This window comes from Pelodiscus sinensis, chromosome 2 (genome assembly GCF_052426305.1).
Source record: "Pelodiscus sinensis isolate ZL-2025 chromosome 2, ASM5242630v1, whole genome shotgun sequence".
NCBI classification, from domain to species: Eukaryota; Metazoa; Chordata; order Testudines; family Trionychidae; genus Pelodiscus; species Pelodiscus sinensis.
This window is the reverse complement of record NC_143053.1, coordinates 37,651,739-37,666,011: the sequence shown is the minus strand read 5'-3', so window position 1 is coordinate 37,666,011 and position 14,273 is coordinate 37,651,739. Positions and strand designations below refer to the sequence as shown.

At 49.4% G+C, this 14,273-nt stretch overlaps 1 protein-coding gene across 18 annotated transcripts in view; it reads left to right on the top strand.

Moving 5' to 3' along the window:
* Positions 1-14,273, top strand: part of SPAG1 (sperm associated antigen 1) — a 96,558-nt gene that overhangs the window by 49,381 nt on the left and 32,904 nt on the right. For all 18 annotated transcript variants that reach the window (XR_016348697.1, XM_075920292.2, XM_075920291.2 and 15 more), the window contains one exon: positions 5,599-5,774. Coding sequence is in view for 17 of the 18 variants with exons in the window: in XM_075920292.2 (XP_075776407.2) it covers positions 5,599-5,774 (176 nt within the window). In the remaining variant the exon portion in view is untranslated. The remainder of the gene's footprint in view (positions 1-5,598; positions 5,775-14,273) is intronic.

Sequence of the window (14,273 nt, the reverse complement as noted above, 5' to 3'; positions counted from 1 at the left end):
GCAAATACAGGTTTGAATCTCTCTAATCTGGCAACATCCATGGGCTGGCATGATTCTAGTTAGCTGGATGTCCACTTATGGGTGTGGCCAAGTTTCCCATGGTCCCATAAAGTTTAACAGCCACAGCCTCTCAATATTCTTTGATGTTATTTAGTTCTAATTTATCCCTAAATCAGCGGTTCTCAAACTTTTTGGACTATGGCCCACCTGGCTCAATGCAAACCTTTCTGTGAACCAACAGTTGCTAATGGAAAGTGGCCATTAATTACATAATTACACCTGAGCCATTTTGCTAGTGCTGCAGCTACGGAGAACAATTTAATAGCTAGTAAGAAAGGAAATATTAATTAAAATTATTAAACAGATTGAGAACCTTAACTTTCTCGTGTTAGTTTTAGAAATGTACGCGAGTAGTTGAGTACTTGACTACCCGATAAGCCTAAGCTTATCAGGTAGTCAAATTGAGTACTCGACTACTTGCTTCTTCCCCTTTTACTGCCTCATTCTCAGAGGCAGCAAGGGCGGGGGGGGGGGGGGGGGGAGAAACAGGAGCCGGTGATGCGGGGAGCCTTCTCTGCAGTGCTGCCTGCCCCTTGGCCCAGCTGCTGCCTCTGTCTGTGGCTCTGACTTTTAAATGTAGTAAGAGTCATGACACTTTTATTACATTTAAAAGGCAGAGGTGCAGCGATCCAGGACCCTGTGCGAGTTGGGACTGCCAGGTCCGGACCTACTCCCACTGCAACTCTGCAGTTTAAATGTAGTAGGAGCTGGGCTGCCCGCATGGCCGACTCCTACTACATTTAAACTGCAGAGCTGCAGTAGGGCCCCTTATTGACTAATCGTGTACTCAATATAAATGTTATCGAGTATACAGTTACCTGCTTCTTAACATCCTTAGTTAGTTTATCAAATTTTATTTTAAATAAATTAATATTTTACTTTATGTCCAATGCAAAAGATTTCCATGTTTTCTTTATAGCAGGGGTGGGGAACCTTTTTAGGTTGGGGCCCACTAAGACACAGTAAAAGCATTTAGGTACCACACAAATCAGAAGCAAAGATCCCCTCCAAAAAACCCCAATCCTCACTGATGTGGCCCCCAGCTGAGACACCTCAGTCCCCTGGAGCTCCAGCCCCATGGCGGGAGGGGGATGAACAGGGAGAACTGAGGTTCAGGTCAAATTTACTCTTCTGGGGTTCCAGGGTTAGTGGATTTTATGGATCCCCTAGGCTCTGTGGTGGGGACACAATGAGGGGTTCAGTGTGTGGGACAGGGCTGCCAATGAGTGGGATAAAGGATGAGGGTGCAGGATCTGGGCGAGGGGGGGATGCAGGAGGAGGTGAGGGTGCAAGGTCTGGGTGGGAGGTGGGATGCAGGAACAGGCTGGGAGCAAGGTATCTGACCAATGGGTGGGGGCAAAAGCAAGGGAAGGTGCAGTGTGTGGCCAGGAGGGAGAGTGCAAGAACAAGGGAGGTTGCAGGAGTGGGCTGGAGAAACGGAGTCTTGGCAGGAAGGTGTGTGTGTGGGGGGGGTGCGGGTGCAGGGTCTGGGCATGAGGGGGAGTGGGGGGCAAGGCCAAGATTCTAGCCAATGGAAGTACCAAAGAAAGCCTTCAGGAAGCGCATCTGTGCACTGCTGTTCCGCCAGTCGGGGGAGGGGGAATGGCAGTGCACAGAGCCTCTTGTATCCTCTTCTTCCCCGTGAGCTGGATCATGCAGCGAGGCTTAGGGCTTTCTCTCTCTCCCCCTCCCTGCAGGAAGCTGGTGCTAATGCTCCAATCTTGCATGAGGCTAGAGTGCCAGCAAGGGCTCCCTGCTGCAGGGGGAGGGAAGAGGGCTGAGCTTGAGCCATGGGCCCACCTTTAAAGGAATGGTCCGCAGACCACAGTTTGAAAACCACTGTCCTAAATATCTTCTAAGAGCCAGTAAGCAGTGGAAGTGTTGGTAATGCTGCTAGACAATATGATCTCTCATGGTTTGGCACCCATCAGGTCCCAAGGATTCTAGCTTAGGGAGATTCAATCTGTAGCATTTTTTAAAATATTTGGAAAAGCTGCATAAATCAACGTAGCACCTACATATAGTACATAAAACAGTACCTCACACAAATCAGCATATCGGTCAAATAATTCAGTTATTTTATAACTTGCTTTACACAAAATATATTGTGGAAGTATACTTACATAGGAAGCAAGGTAGATGAGGAAATATATTTTACTGGACCAACTTCTGTTAGTGGGAGCGGCACTTCAGGTCTGGGAAATATACTCAGAGTGTCCCAGCTAAATAGAAGGTGTAACAGATTGTTTAACATAGTAGTAAACTATTTCAAGGGACCATTCAAGGTGAAGTCGTCTGTTAACACCCCTCCAGTCATTTGTTGAATCAAGGGGTAGTGTGTAGTGCTGTGGTCACCAAACCGTCGATCGGGAGGGCTCGACCAGTTGATCACAAGGTGTTCGGGGCCCCGCCAATTCCCCCCACCTCCAAGAAGCCCCACTACCTACCTCCAGCAACAATAGAGGTAGTGCCAGCTTCCCGCGGGGTGGATGGAAGTCCAGCAGCTGCACGCCACTTCCAGGGTTTCTGGAAGCGCGCTGCCTGCTCTCCTCCTCCAGGTCTGTGGCGTGCCGGGGACTTGCTGCGCAGGGGGAGGAGGTAGGAGTTGCTGCGCTGGGACTTCCCTTCTCTGGGGCGGTGGGGAATCCCGGGGGGAAGCGCATGACAGGGCTTCCTTCCTCCATGGGGAGGGGGTTGGCCCCAAGTGGGCGCATGCATGGGCTTCCCTGCTCCACGGGAGAGGGGAGTCGGGCCGGGAGGAGGCGTGCGACAGGGCTTCCCTTCTCTGGGGGGGAGGGGAAATCCTGGGAGGAGGCTGGTGCAGGGGACTCTCTGCCCTCACTGGTCCCCTGCCACAGAACCCTGTCCCCTGCCCCCCCTGCACCCTGTTCTCTCTCCCCTGCCCCCAGACACAGAACCCTGCTCCCACTGGCACCCTGTCCCCTGCTGCAGAAACCTGTCCCCACTGGCACCCTGTCCCCTGCTGCAGAAACCTGTCCCCTGCTTTCCTGGCACTCTGTTCGCTCTCCCCTGCCCCCAGCTGCAGAGCCCTGTCCCCTGCCTCACTACCTACTAGCACCCTTCCCCAGTACCATGTTTTTGTTTTTTGGTTTTTGGTTTTTTTTTGCATCTCATTTGTGTGGCCCAACTGACTTTTCTGTGGGTCAGTAACCCCTGACTCAAAACAGGTTCCCTGCCCTTCTCATAAATAAAGATAATGCAGAAACTTTTTATGTTTGACATAGTATTTTATTTAAAAATGAAGCCTGGCCGACAAACCCCCAATTGGGGCCAAGCCCACATCTGGCCACAGCATCAGAACACTTCTGCATTCCCCTTTCCCTCAGACCCTACATCTGAGCCTATCATACACTAGAACCCCCTGCCCTGAGCCCCTCACATACCCCAACCCAAATTCCTGAACCCTCATATCCACAAGCCTGTGGCTTGCTTAGTACCCCAGCCCTACATCTGACCCCAACACTGCTCGGCCTAGAGTCCCCTCCCCAAGCCAGCATCCCCTTCTCCACCTCCTCCTGCATCTAGATTTCCTCCCAGAGCTTGAACCTCTCACCCCTTCCCACACCCAAATCCCTCATTCCCACCCCAGAGCCTACACATCCTGTCTCAACCCAGCGAGGGTACGGCTAGACTGCAGGGCTGCGTCTAGACTGGCATGATTTTGTGGAAATACTTTTAACAGAAAAGTTTTTTCTTAAAAGTATTTCCACAAAAGAGCGTCTAGATTGGCACGGATGCTTTTGCGCAAAAAGTGCTTTTGTGCAAAAGCATCTGTGCCCAGTATAGACGCGCTTTTGCGCAAGAAAGCTCCGATGGCCATTTTAGCCATTGGGCTTTATTGCACAAAAAATTAAGGAGCCTGTCTACACTGGCCCTCTTGCGCAAGTGTTCTTGCACAAGAGGGCTTATCCCTGAGCAGGAGCATCAAAGTATTTGCGCAAGAAGCACTGAATTCTTACATTAGCACGTCAGTGCTCTTGCGCAAATTTAAGCGGCCAGTGTAGACAGTTGGCAAGTTTTTGCACAAAAGCACTTTCCAGTCTAGATGCACCCTAGGAGTTTTTCAGGATTCCAGAGATATCCAAGAAAAACTCTTCCGCATCCAGGGATGCGTTTGTTCTTCAGCTTTTTTTAGTGGAAGAGCAAACATGCTCTTTTGGTAACCCCTGTATTCCTCGTTCCATGAGGAATAAGGGGGCTTCCAAAAGAAGGGGTTTTTCTGACATTTGGTTCAGTCTAGACAGGCCAAATATTGGAAAAACCTCTTCCTACAGAAGAATTGAAAAAAAAAAAAGCAGCAGTATAAGGGTTGGGGATAGCAAGTGATGGAGGGGAGGAGAAGAGAGAGGGCGGGGCTTCAAGGAAGGGACGGAGCAGTAGATCTTGGCTTGTTCTGTCATTTAAAAAGTGATCTTGGGTGTAAAAAGGTTGGAGACCACTGGTGTAGTACATTACAGATTGGATTTATGTCTTATTACAACAATGTCTAATTCATCCTGTCCAGTGAATAAAGCTTGCATATACACGAGATGCCTTCATCATAAGAGCCTTTAAAGATATCTCAGATATGGATGAAAGTTTGTTTAAATAAGGTATGTCACACATAGTGCCACATAGTGGCTGAACAAGTGTTGTATTATATTTCCCACCTTTAACCTATATATTCCTTCCACATACAATATTTACACTATCACACTATCTTTGAAGTTTAATATGTATAACTCTATTGTGTGTCTCTGAATCATACTGGCTTTTGATTATGTGACCCAAACGTCTAAGATCTTGGTCATCTGGCTATTAGTTGCAATGACTGGCTATAGTTGATTTGGAATCCTTGAGTCGTTATCTTTTTCTATTCTCTGTTCTTTTCAAGTCCTGCAAGAAACAGAATTTTCAATACCTGCTGGCTGGGTATTGAGCCTCAGAGAAATACTTAATTATGCACTTAAATGCTTTACTGTATCAGGCCTAAATGAGTTTCTCCTTTACTGAAAAGACCCCTAAAAATACCAACGAAGAGCATAAAACTCTAAGGGGAAAAACTAAGGATTTAAAAAAAATTGAGGACACTACTACTTAAACTGGGTACTATGGACTAGTCTACACTAGAAGCACTACATGGATGCAATTGCACCAGTGCAGCTTCTCCATTATAGTGCATCTGATCAAGATGCTCTATGCCAACAGGAGAGAGCTTCCCATTGGCATAATAAATCCGCCTCCACCAGAGGCAGTTCCTGTGGTGGTGGGAGAAGCTGTCCTGCCAACATAGTGCTGTCTGCAGTGGCACTTATGTCAATGTAACTTATGTCAGTCAGATGGCTTATTCACATCTCTGACAACTAAAATAGGCAACGTCTACACTACCATTTATCGGATTTTTTTTTCAAATTGTCCCTTTACTGATAATTGCTTAAATATTGTAGTAAAAGAACTGAAGGGCAGTGATATTTTTAAAATTGAAGTTATATATAAAAATATATATATATGAAAAATCATGTGTGTTTTTGTCTTCAGAATAACAAGAACTTTAATAGATCAAGATGGTGCAAATTGGAGAGACAAGTTATCACCAATTCCAGTTGTCCCTGTTTCTGCTCATCTACACAAATGGGATGGGAAAAGCTTTACGTCAGAGATTAAGCAAAATAAGACTGCAGACTTCAGTGGAGACAGACAATCAGAGATGAACAGTATGTATAGCAAGTATACAGAGGTAGAAAAATAGAATTATAGTTTAACAAAAGTTAAACATACCATTTCTTTTCAGAATATTATCTGAAGACCCAATATATTTAAATAATATTAACCCCAAATATTTCTGAAAGAAGTTGGATAACAGTGGTCAAGACTGGATTTAATAACCTGTGTAGATCCATAAGCTTTTTTTTTTTACCACCTGGTGGTTGAGTTTTCTTTGTAAATGTAGTAGGAGCTGGGCTGCCTGCATGCCTGGATGAATTTTCAATGTGCATTTCTTTGAATATTTGTATGCTGTGACTTTTACATAACCTCTCTCCACAATAAATGTTACCTCTTAGATCAAGGATAAATGTACATACTGAATTTGTAAGAATGGCAAATATTTTTTTCTAATATGTGCTGTCTTCAGGAAACTCAGGGCATTTTTGCGTTAACAGGAGTGTTGTGAGCAAAACATGTGAGGTAATTCTTATGCTCTACGCTGCACTGATTAGGCCTCAGTTGGAGTAGTGTGTCCAGTTCTGGGCACCACATTTCAAAAAAGATACAGAGAATTTGGAGAGGGTGCAGAGAAGAGCAACAAATAAAAGGTCTAGAAAATGTGGTCTGTGACAGAGGTGTAGCGAGGGTATTATGTGTCCGGGGGCAAAGGAAAAAATTGCGCCACACACACACACACCCACCCACTGCCATGTAGTAGGGCCCCGAACCTGGTGCACAGCTGAGCCTGACCTTGGGAGGAGTGGGGGGATGGAACTTGTACCGCTTCTTCCCCCGCTCTCTCCAGTTTGGCTATGTCTAGACTGCAAGCCTCTTTCGAAAGAGGCTTTTTCAAAAGATACTTTCGAAAAAGCCTCTTTCGAAAGAGAGCGTCTAGACTGCACGCGGAACTTTCGAAAAGGCAAGCCGCTTTTTCGAAAGAAAGCAGCGAGTGAGTCTGGATGCTCTCTTTTCTAAAAAGCCCTGTTTGCTTTCAAGAACGCCTTTTTTCGAAAGAGCACTTTCGAAAAAAGGCATTCTTCCTCGTGGAATGAGGTTTACCGCCGTCGAAAGAAAAGCCGCAATCTTTCGATTTAATTTCGAAAGAACACGGCTGCAGTCTAGGCGCAGGTGAAGTTTTTTTGAAAAAAGGCTACTTTTTTCGAAAAAAACCCCTGAGTCTGGACACAGCCTTTGAGGCCAGGGTCCCACAAGCACTAACCCACCGGCAGAGATGGAGGAGGGTCGGGCTAGGAGCAGAGAGGCAGGGAGGAGACTCCAGCAGGTGGAATAGGAGCAGGCGAGCCGAGGGATGACAGGGGGAGCAGAATGGGATTAAATTGGCGCCTCCCTAGCATGGTGCCCAGGGTCAACTGACCCCTCCAGCCCCCATGCTACACCACTGCTTCCCCCTACTGCAGATCTATCATCTTATGCATGTGCAAGATCTGAGAGAGCCATCCCATGCATCTGCAGTTAGTGTTTGTGGGGCCTGCTTCTGGGGGGTGCCTCAATGCTGCCACATTCACCTCCGAAGAGGGGGCTCTCCAAAGTAGGCCCTTGCTGCTAACCCACAAGGCATCCATAGGTTCAGTCTCCTTTCACTGGGCCCACTTCCCAGGGCTCATTGGTCTTGGATCTGGCTTCCATCCCCTCTCCAACCCTTGTAACTGCCCAGAGGTGCTCGCCTTCCAGCTTATCCATTTCCACCTCATTCACCCCACAGGGACAGTCTCTACCTCACTTGTTTTAGGGACTATTCTACCAAGATGTAATACAAAGTTTCCATGTAAAAGGACTCAATACAAAGCTAAAAACTTCAGTGAGAGAATGATTAATACAGAAACATGTCTACGTCTGCTGCAGATAGATACCTCTGCCTGCCTCCACGCCTCTCCCCAGAGTCTACAGCCCCATTGCAAAGAGGGGGAGGGGAGGGAAAGGGGCTGAAGTCCATTCACCGGGACTGAAGCAGTCATGAGTAAGCCATGCCTGGGAGTCATTCTCCTGTCCATTGCTGGTGCTGTGTTGCTTCAGGAATGCTGAAATGCAGTCACCTCGGGGGGGCTGGACAGCTGTTTAACACCTTCACAAGGGGTTTCAGGCAGGGGGCAGCATGGGCTGCCTTCCTGCAGAGCCCTCATCAGAACCTCTGTGCCCACCTGGCTAGGAAAAGAATAAACAGGAGGATTGGAAATTAATCCACCCAGTCTCACTTCCCCTAGGCAGGGAATGGGCCATCCACATTAGGCCCCGGCCCCCAGCTGGAGTATCTCGTCCAGTTTTAGGTGCCATATCAGGAAAGATGTGGAGAAACTGGAGAAAGTCCAGAGAAGAATAACACAAATGATGAAAGGTCTAGAGACCATGACCTGTGAGGCAAGGCTGAATGAATTGGCCTTGTTTAGCTTGGAAAAGAGAAGACTGAAAAGGGACGAGAGCAGCTTTCAAGTATCTAAAAGAGTGTCATAAGGAAGAGTAAGAAAAATGGTTCTCCTTGGCCCCTGAGGTTGGGACAAGAAGCAATGGGCTTAAATTTCAGCAAGGGAGGTTTAGGTTGGACATTAGGAAAAACTTCCTACCTGTAAGGGTGGGTAAACGCTGGAGTAAATTGCCTAGGGAGGTTGCGGAATCTCCATCATGAGATATTTAAGAGCAGGTTAGGCAGACACCTGTCACGGATGAGCTAGGGCAGTGGTCTCCAACCTTTTTAAGCACAAGATCACTTTTTCAATTTAAGTGCAATCGGAAATCTACGTCTCACGCAAATATCCTTGCCCTTCCTTCTTTGTGCCCCTTCTCTGAGGTCCCCTATACCTGTGCACTCCATCCTCCCTCCCCCTTCTTCCCTCACTTTCACCAGGCTGGGGCTGAGGGTTAGAGTGCAGACTTTGGTCTTGGATTAAGGGATCTGGAGTATGAGAGAGGCTCAGAGCTGAGCTTGGGACAGGCAGTTGGGATGCTGGAGGGGGTTCTAGGAGCAGGTTCTGGGAGGGTGTTTGGATGCAGAGGTGCTTGGGGCTGGGGCAGAGGCTTGGGGTACAGGAGGGGGTTCATGACTGGGGTAGTGTTTCAGGATGTGGGCTCCGTCCGGGCCCTACTGACCTCAGGTGGCTCCTGGGTGGTAGTGCAGTGAGGCTAAGGCAGGCTCACCCCAGCCCTGTACCACTCCCAAAAGCAGCCAGCAAACTCCATTCCAAGTCCTGTTGTGTTCCCTCTCTGCTTTGTGGAGATGGGATACAGAGTGTGGAGGGGGAGCACCCTGACATTGGCACCCTCCTGTCCCTCCCCTGCCCAGCAAGCAGGAGGCTCCTGAGGGAACAGCTCCAAGGCAGAGGGCGGGAGAGGCAGCTGAAGTGCTGGCACTTGATAGCCTCTTGGCCAAACCAGTCAGGATCACCTGTCAGAGGCTCCAAGATCTAGCAGTGGTGACCACTGAGCTAGGGCAACTCAACTTTGGAAGCCCTGGGAGCCTCACTGATACGCACAGAACATGCTGAGGGCCTCAACTTAAGTGTGGTTGCATATACAAGCAAATATATATGCAAATACCTTCTTTCACACTGACAGGAATGAATACCATGATTAAGGCAAGACTACACAACATGCAGGTCACATTTAAGTCAGTTCTGCTGATATTAATAAAATGCAACATTTACCCGATTTCCCAACATGCACCATATGACAGCACTTTTCACGAGCAATGATAGTCCAAGAATTAAAACTATGCATCTCAACAGACGACCATTACATTGACTACTTTTTTGTTTTGTCTCCCAGCTGCGTGTTGATCCCCACATAAACCCAACCCATACCACGGGCTGCAAGCAAACCAACCATGGGCAGCATGCGGCCAACAGGCCATGTGTTAAGTAGCCCTGGATGCTTGGTCCTGCCATTAAGGCAGGGGACTGGACTCTATAACTTCTCAAGGCCCCTTCCAGCTCTAGTGTTCTGTGATTCTGTACGGCCTGAATGGGGTTAGATAGGAGCTGGTGCCCCCTAGAAAGGACAGGTCCCCAGAGCCCATCCAGACTTGTGCCTGTGCCTGTGCCTCCTACCCTGGGACTGAACTGGAGCCAGCGCCCCCTAGAGAGGCCTGTAGCTTCTTGTGCACAGTGGGATTTTGGCACCAGGCCCCTCCCTCAAGTGGATCCCTTGAACTGGGGGTCAGATCAAGCCCTGTTCAGTCCCACATGGTGGGGTTCCAGGGTCACAGTGCGAGGGGTGTGAATTGGCTAGGTCAGAAACATTTTCCCCACAGGGCTCAGCAAGCCTGGGGGGGCGGGGCTGAGCAGATGGAGAATCAGGGGCAAGGGATGGCTGCCAGGTATCAGTCTCTGCCCCTCACTGTCATTAGTTGAGCTGCACTTTGGGCCAGCGGGCAGCTCCCAGGACTGTCTCCTTTGAACGGGGGGGGGGGGAAGGGGGCTTGATTGCAGCACAAGCTAGCCAGGGTGTGATTGCTGAAGCCCCCGCCCACCCTGCGGTTGTTCCCCACATTAGTCAGATTGCAGCGAGCCGGGTTATGCCAGGCTGTGCTGCGGTCACATCTTCACTACTCGTGTAGACAGCCCCATAACCACTGGAAACTGAGCTTCTAGTCCAGCCTGGTGTGTGACCTCAGGCATGTCACAGCCCCCACTGTGCCTCAGTTTCCCCAGCTATAAAATGGGACAATGGTGGCCTCCTTGGGAAAGCCCTCTGAGTGCTATCAATGGGTGGAGCGGGGGCTGACGTGGATTAAATGCCATTCCAGTGGGCAGCTGGTGTCAGTTACTTGACAGCGCTTTGTGTCCATATGAAATCAAGTGAGGGGGTTTAGTGACAGCTGGCTGAGTGGCTGAAAGTCAGTGGGCAGGGAACCTGGTGTCAGGCATCAGGTCACTGGCAAATTCAGCATACGGGGAAGGGGGGCTTCCCACGCCTTAGCACCCAGCACTTGCGGGCGGAGTTCACAAATTACAAAGCTCCCCACCAGCCAAGCCATCACTTTACTGCGGGTTCTTAACATGTGCTGTCCCTTGCCTTGGCTGGGCACTGCTCCAGAGTGGGCCCAGCTCTCCTAGCCCAGAATCATAGAAGTGCCCAAAAAGTGGGGTTTGGGGGGGGCCACAAGCACCCGGACCTGTGATCCCCCACCCTGTTGTTCTTGCCTCAAGGTCCCACCCACACACTGTCCCACCCCCTCCAAAATGCTTCTGAGTTACCTTTTCCTCCCAAGATCCTACCCCACACTTGTGCTGTCCCTCTGCCATTGCCTGCTCTTATACACCTCTGGTCCCCTACCCCCGCTCCATGCCTTCTGGGCCTGGTCTGCCCAACCAGGGGCTGCCACTGGAGACTGGCAGGTTTTCTGCCAGCTGATACCAGAGCCAGGCACCCCTAGTACCCTCCAACTAAATCTCCCTCCCTCAGAGCCAAGCAACCTCAGCCCCCCCAACCAAATCCCCCTCCTTCAGAGCCAAGCAACACAGCGCCCCCCCCCCAACCAAATCCCCTTCCTTCAGAGCCAGACACGGGAGGAACTGGTCGGGTAAGTTAATCTTTATTTTAAAAGAGGCTGCTCCTGCTGGATACCTTTGCTTGCAGTGTATTCTGGGAGGCAGCACATGGCCCAGCTGCCGGCTCACTGTTCTAAGCGTCAAGTAGGCCTGCGCGGTGTATGCTTCGCTTCTACCCCAGCCTGGCGCCCCCCTAGCGTGGCGTCCAGGGGCAACTGCCTCTCCCTACCCCCCCTTCACTACACCTCTGGCCTATGAGGGAAGACTAGAAGAACGGGGTTTGTTATGTTTGGGAAAGAGAAGACTGAGAAGGACATACAGGCAGTCCCCGACTTACGCGGATCCGACTTATGTCGGATCCGCACTTACGAACGGAGCTTTCTCGCCCCGGAAGTCGGGGCGAGAAAGCCCCGTTCGTAAGCTGCTCCGGTGCCCCTGGTCTGCTGGAGACCGTCTCCAGCAGACCAGGGGCACCGGGCGGGTTCCCGCGCTTCTGAGGCTTTGCCAGAGCAAAGCCTCAGAGGCGCGGGGAACCGCCGCTGCTGCCGCTTTGACTGAAGCGGCAGCAGCGGCGGTTCCCCGCGCCTCTGAGGCTTTGCTCTGGCAAAGCCTCAGAGGCGCGGGGACCCCCCGCGGCTGCGGCTTCAGTCCGGGTGCCTGTGGTCTGCTGGGGACCGTCCCCAGCAGACCACAGGCACCCAGACTGAAGCCGCAGCCGTGGCGGGGTCCCTCGCCTCTGAGGCTTTGCCAGAGCAAAGCCTCAGAGGCACGGCACCCCGCTGCGGCTCTGCTCCCCATGTCCCTGGTCTGCTGGGGGGGGCGCAGCTAGTGTGCTCCCCCCCCCAGCAGACCAGGCTTTTGTTTTGGACTCTGGGGCAGAGCAGCTGGGGCGCTGCCGATTTGTCCTGCAGCGCCCGTGGGCACTACTGGACCAACCCGGCAGCACCCCAGCTGCTCTGCCCCAGGTCCTGATTCAGCCGCTGCTGGTCAGTTTCAGCAGCGGCTGAATCAGGACGTCTGGGGCAGAGCAGATGGGGTGCTGCATGGTTGGTCCAGTAGCACCCCAGCTGCTCTGCCCCAGGCGTCCCCAAGTCAGCTTCTGCTGAAACTGACCAGCGCTGACTACAGGAAGCCCCAGGCAGAGTTGCTCTGCCCTGGGCTTCCTGGAATCAGCTGCTGATCAGTTTCAGCAGCAGCTGACTTGGGGACGCCTGGGGTTCTTAAGTTGATTCTGTATGTAAGTCAGAACTGGCGGTCAGTTTCAGCAGTGTCTGAATCTGGACACCAGTTCCGACTTACATACAGATTCAACTTAAGAACAAACCTACAGTCCCTATCTTGTACGTAACCCGGGGACTGCCTGTAATAGCAATTTTCAATTACCTAACTGGGTATTACAAGGAGGGAGAAAAATTGTTCTTCTTGACTCTGATGATAGAACTAATCAAGTCACTACTCACCTATCCGATAGGCATATGCTTATCGGGTAGTTGACTAGTCACGTCTTTAGTGAAGACAATGAAATATAGGCTTCCTTACAGGGTAGTACAAGCTTGGCATGGACTCTGGATATGTACTTGTCTCACTAGTCTGTTCTGAAGCCCATGCTGTGCTGTTTTCATTGGTATTAACATCACTAGCTGGCTCAGTTGGGCTAACCCCTGAACACAGGCTATTGGAGAGTACTTCTTTAAGGAAAGATATAAAGCATACAATTTCTTGGCACTCTGTGCAACAGTTAAAAGAGTTAGTCCTGGTATCCTGGCCCCATTCTGACTCAGTCTGTTTGCATGCTGCTTGTCTAATTCACATCTGATTTCAACTGGATAAGTTACTCTTTATTTTCCCACAAGTACATTATTGTGTAGAGTTTCCGGTGCATAATGGAGGCCATGTTTTCCTCCTAGAGTTTATTCATTTCAGTATTGGCTAAAATGATCCTCGTGTATGCAGTCTTTTAAGCGTGTAGGTCTCTTTATATTTGGTTTAATGAAACTAAGAAATCATACAGATTTAAGCTTGAAGAGAGAGAGAGAGAGACACTGCATCTATATACTCTGAGGGGTAGCTGTGTTAGTCTATAACTTTAAAAACAACTTTAAAAAAACCAGGTTTCCTGGGGCTTAGAGACTAACAAAAATATATGTATAAGCTTTGGTGTGCAAAACCCACTTCTTTAGATAAAATGATTTTGAGTGGGGGGAAAAGGGAGACCCTCAGAATAAGAAGGGAGAGAGGAAAGAAAAAAACCCTGTCAGTTGTAGTCCTGGTGCTAATGAGGCTAATTGAGTGAGCTGGAAATGTCCCATACTTAGCTTTTGGTGTCAATAGGGTGTTATAATATATTAACCAGTTCAAGTCTTTGTTCAAACAAAGCGAGAAGGTGTCAAATTTGCATATGAAAGTCAATTCCGTATTCTCTCTCTCTCTCTGTAGTTGGCTTGTAAAATTACTTTGTAGAAGAATGGCTACTTTTAAGTCCATTAATGAGTGCCTGGGTAGGTTAAAATGTTCCCCTAAAGGTTTGTGCGGGTTAATATTCTAAATATCTGATTTGTGTCCATTAATCCTTTGTTGTAGGGTCTGTCCAGTTTAGCCAGTATGCATGGCAGAAGGCATATGTCACAGAGGATGTGCTGTTGTATGAGCCTCTAATGTGGTGGCTTATGCAGTTAGGTCCTATGACGGTGTTGCTTGTATAGATGTTTGGACAGAGTTGGCAACAGGATTTATTGCAGGATTTGGTTCCTGCGTGAGTGTGTCTAAGGTGTGATATGTGTTTGCTCCCAAGGTCTGTGAGAATGAGGGATCATTTTCTAGGCTAGATGGTAGAGTCTTAATAATGTGCTGGAGGGGTTTGAGCTGCGGGCTATAGGTGATGACTATTGGTGTTTTATTATTTTTTCTTGTTGGGCCTGTCTTGGAGAGGCAATTCTTGGGTACTCATCTGGCTCTGTCAGAAGTGTTTCTTCACTTCCCCAGGTGGGTATTTAAGTTTTAAGAATG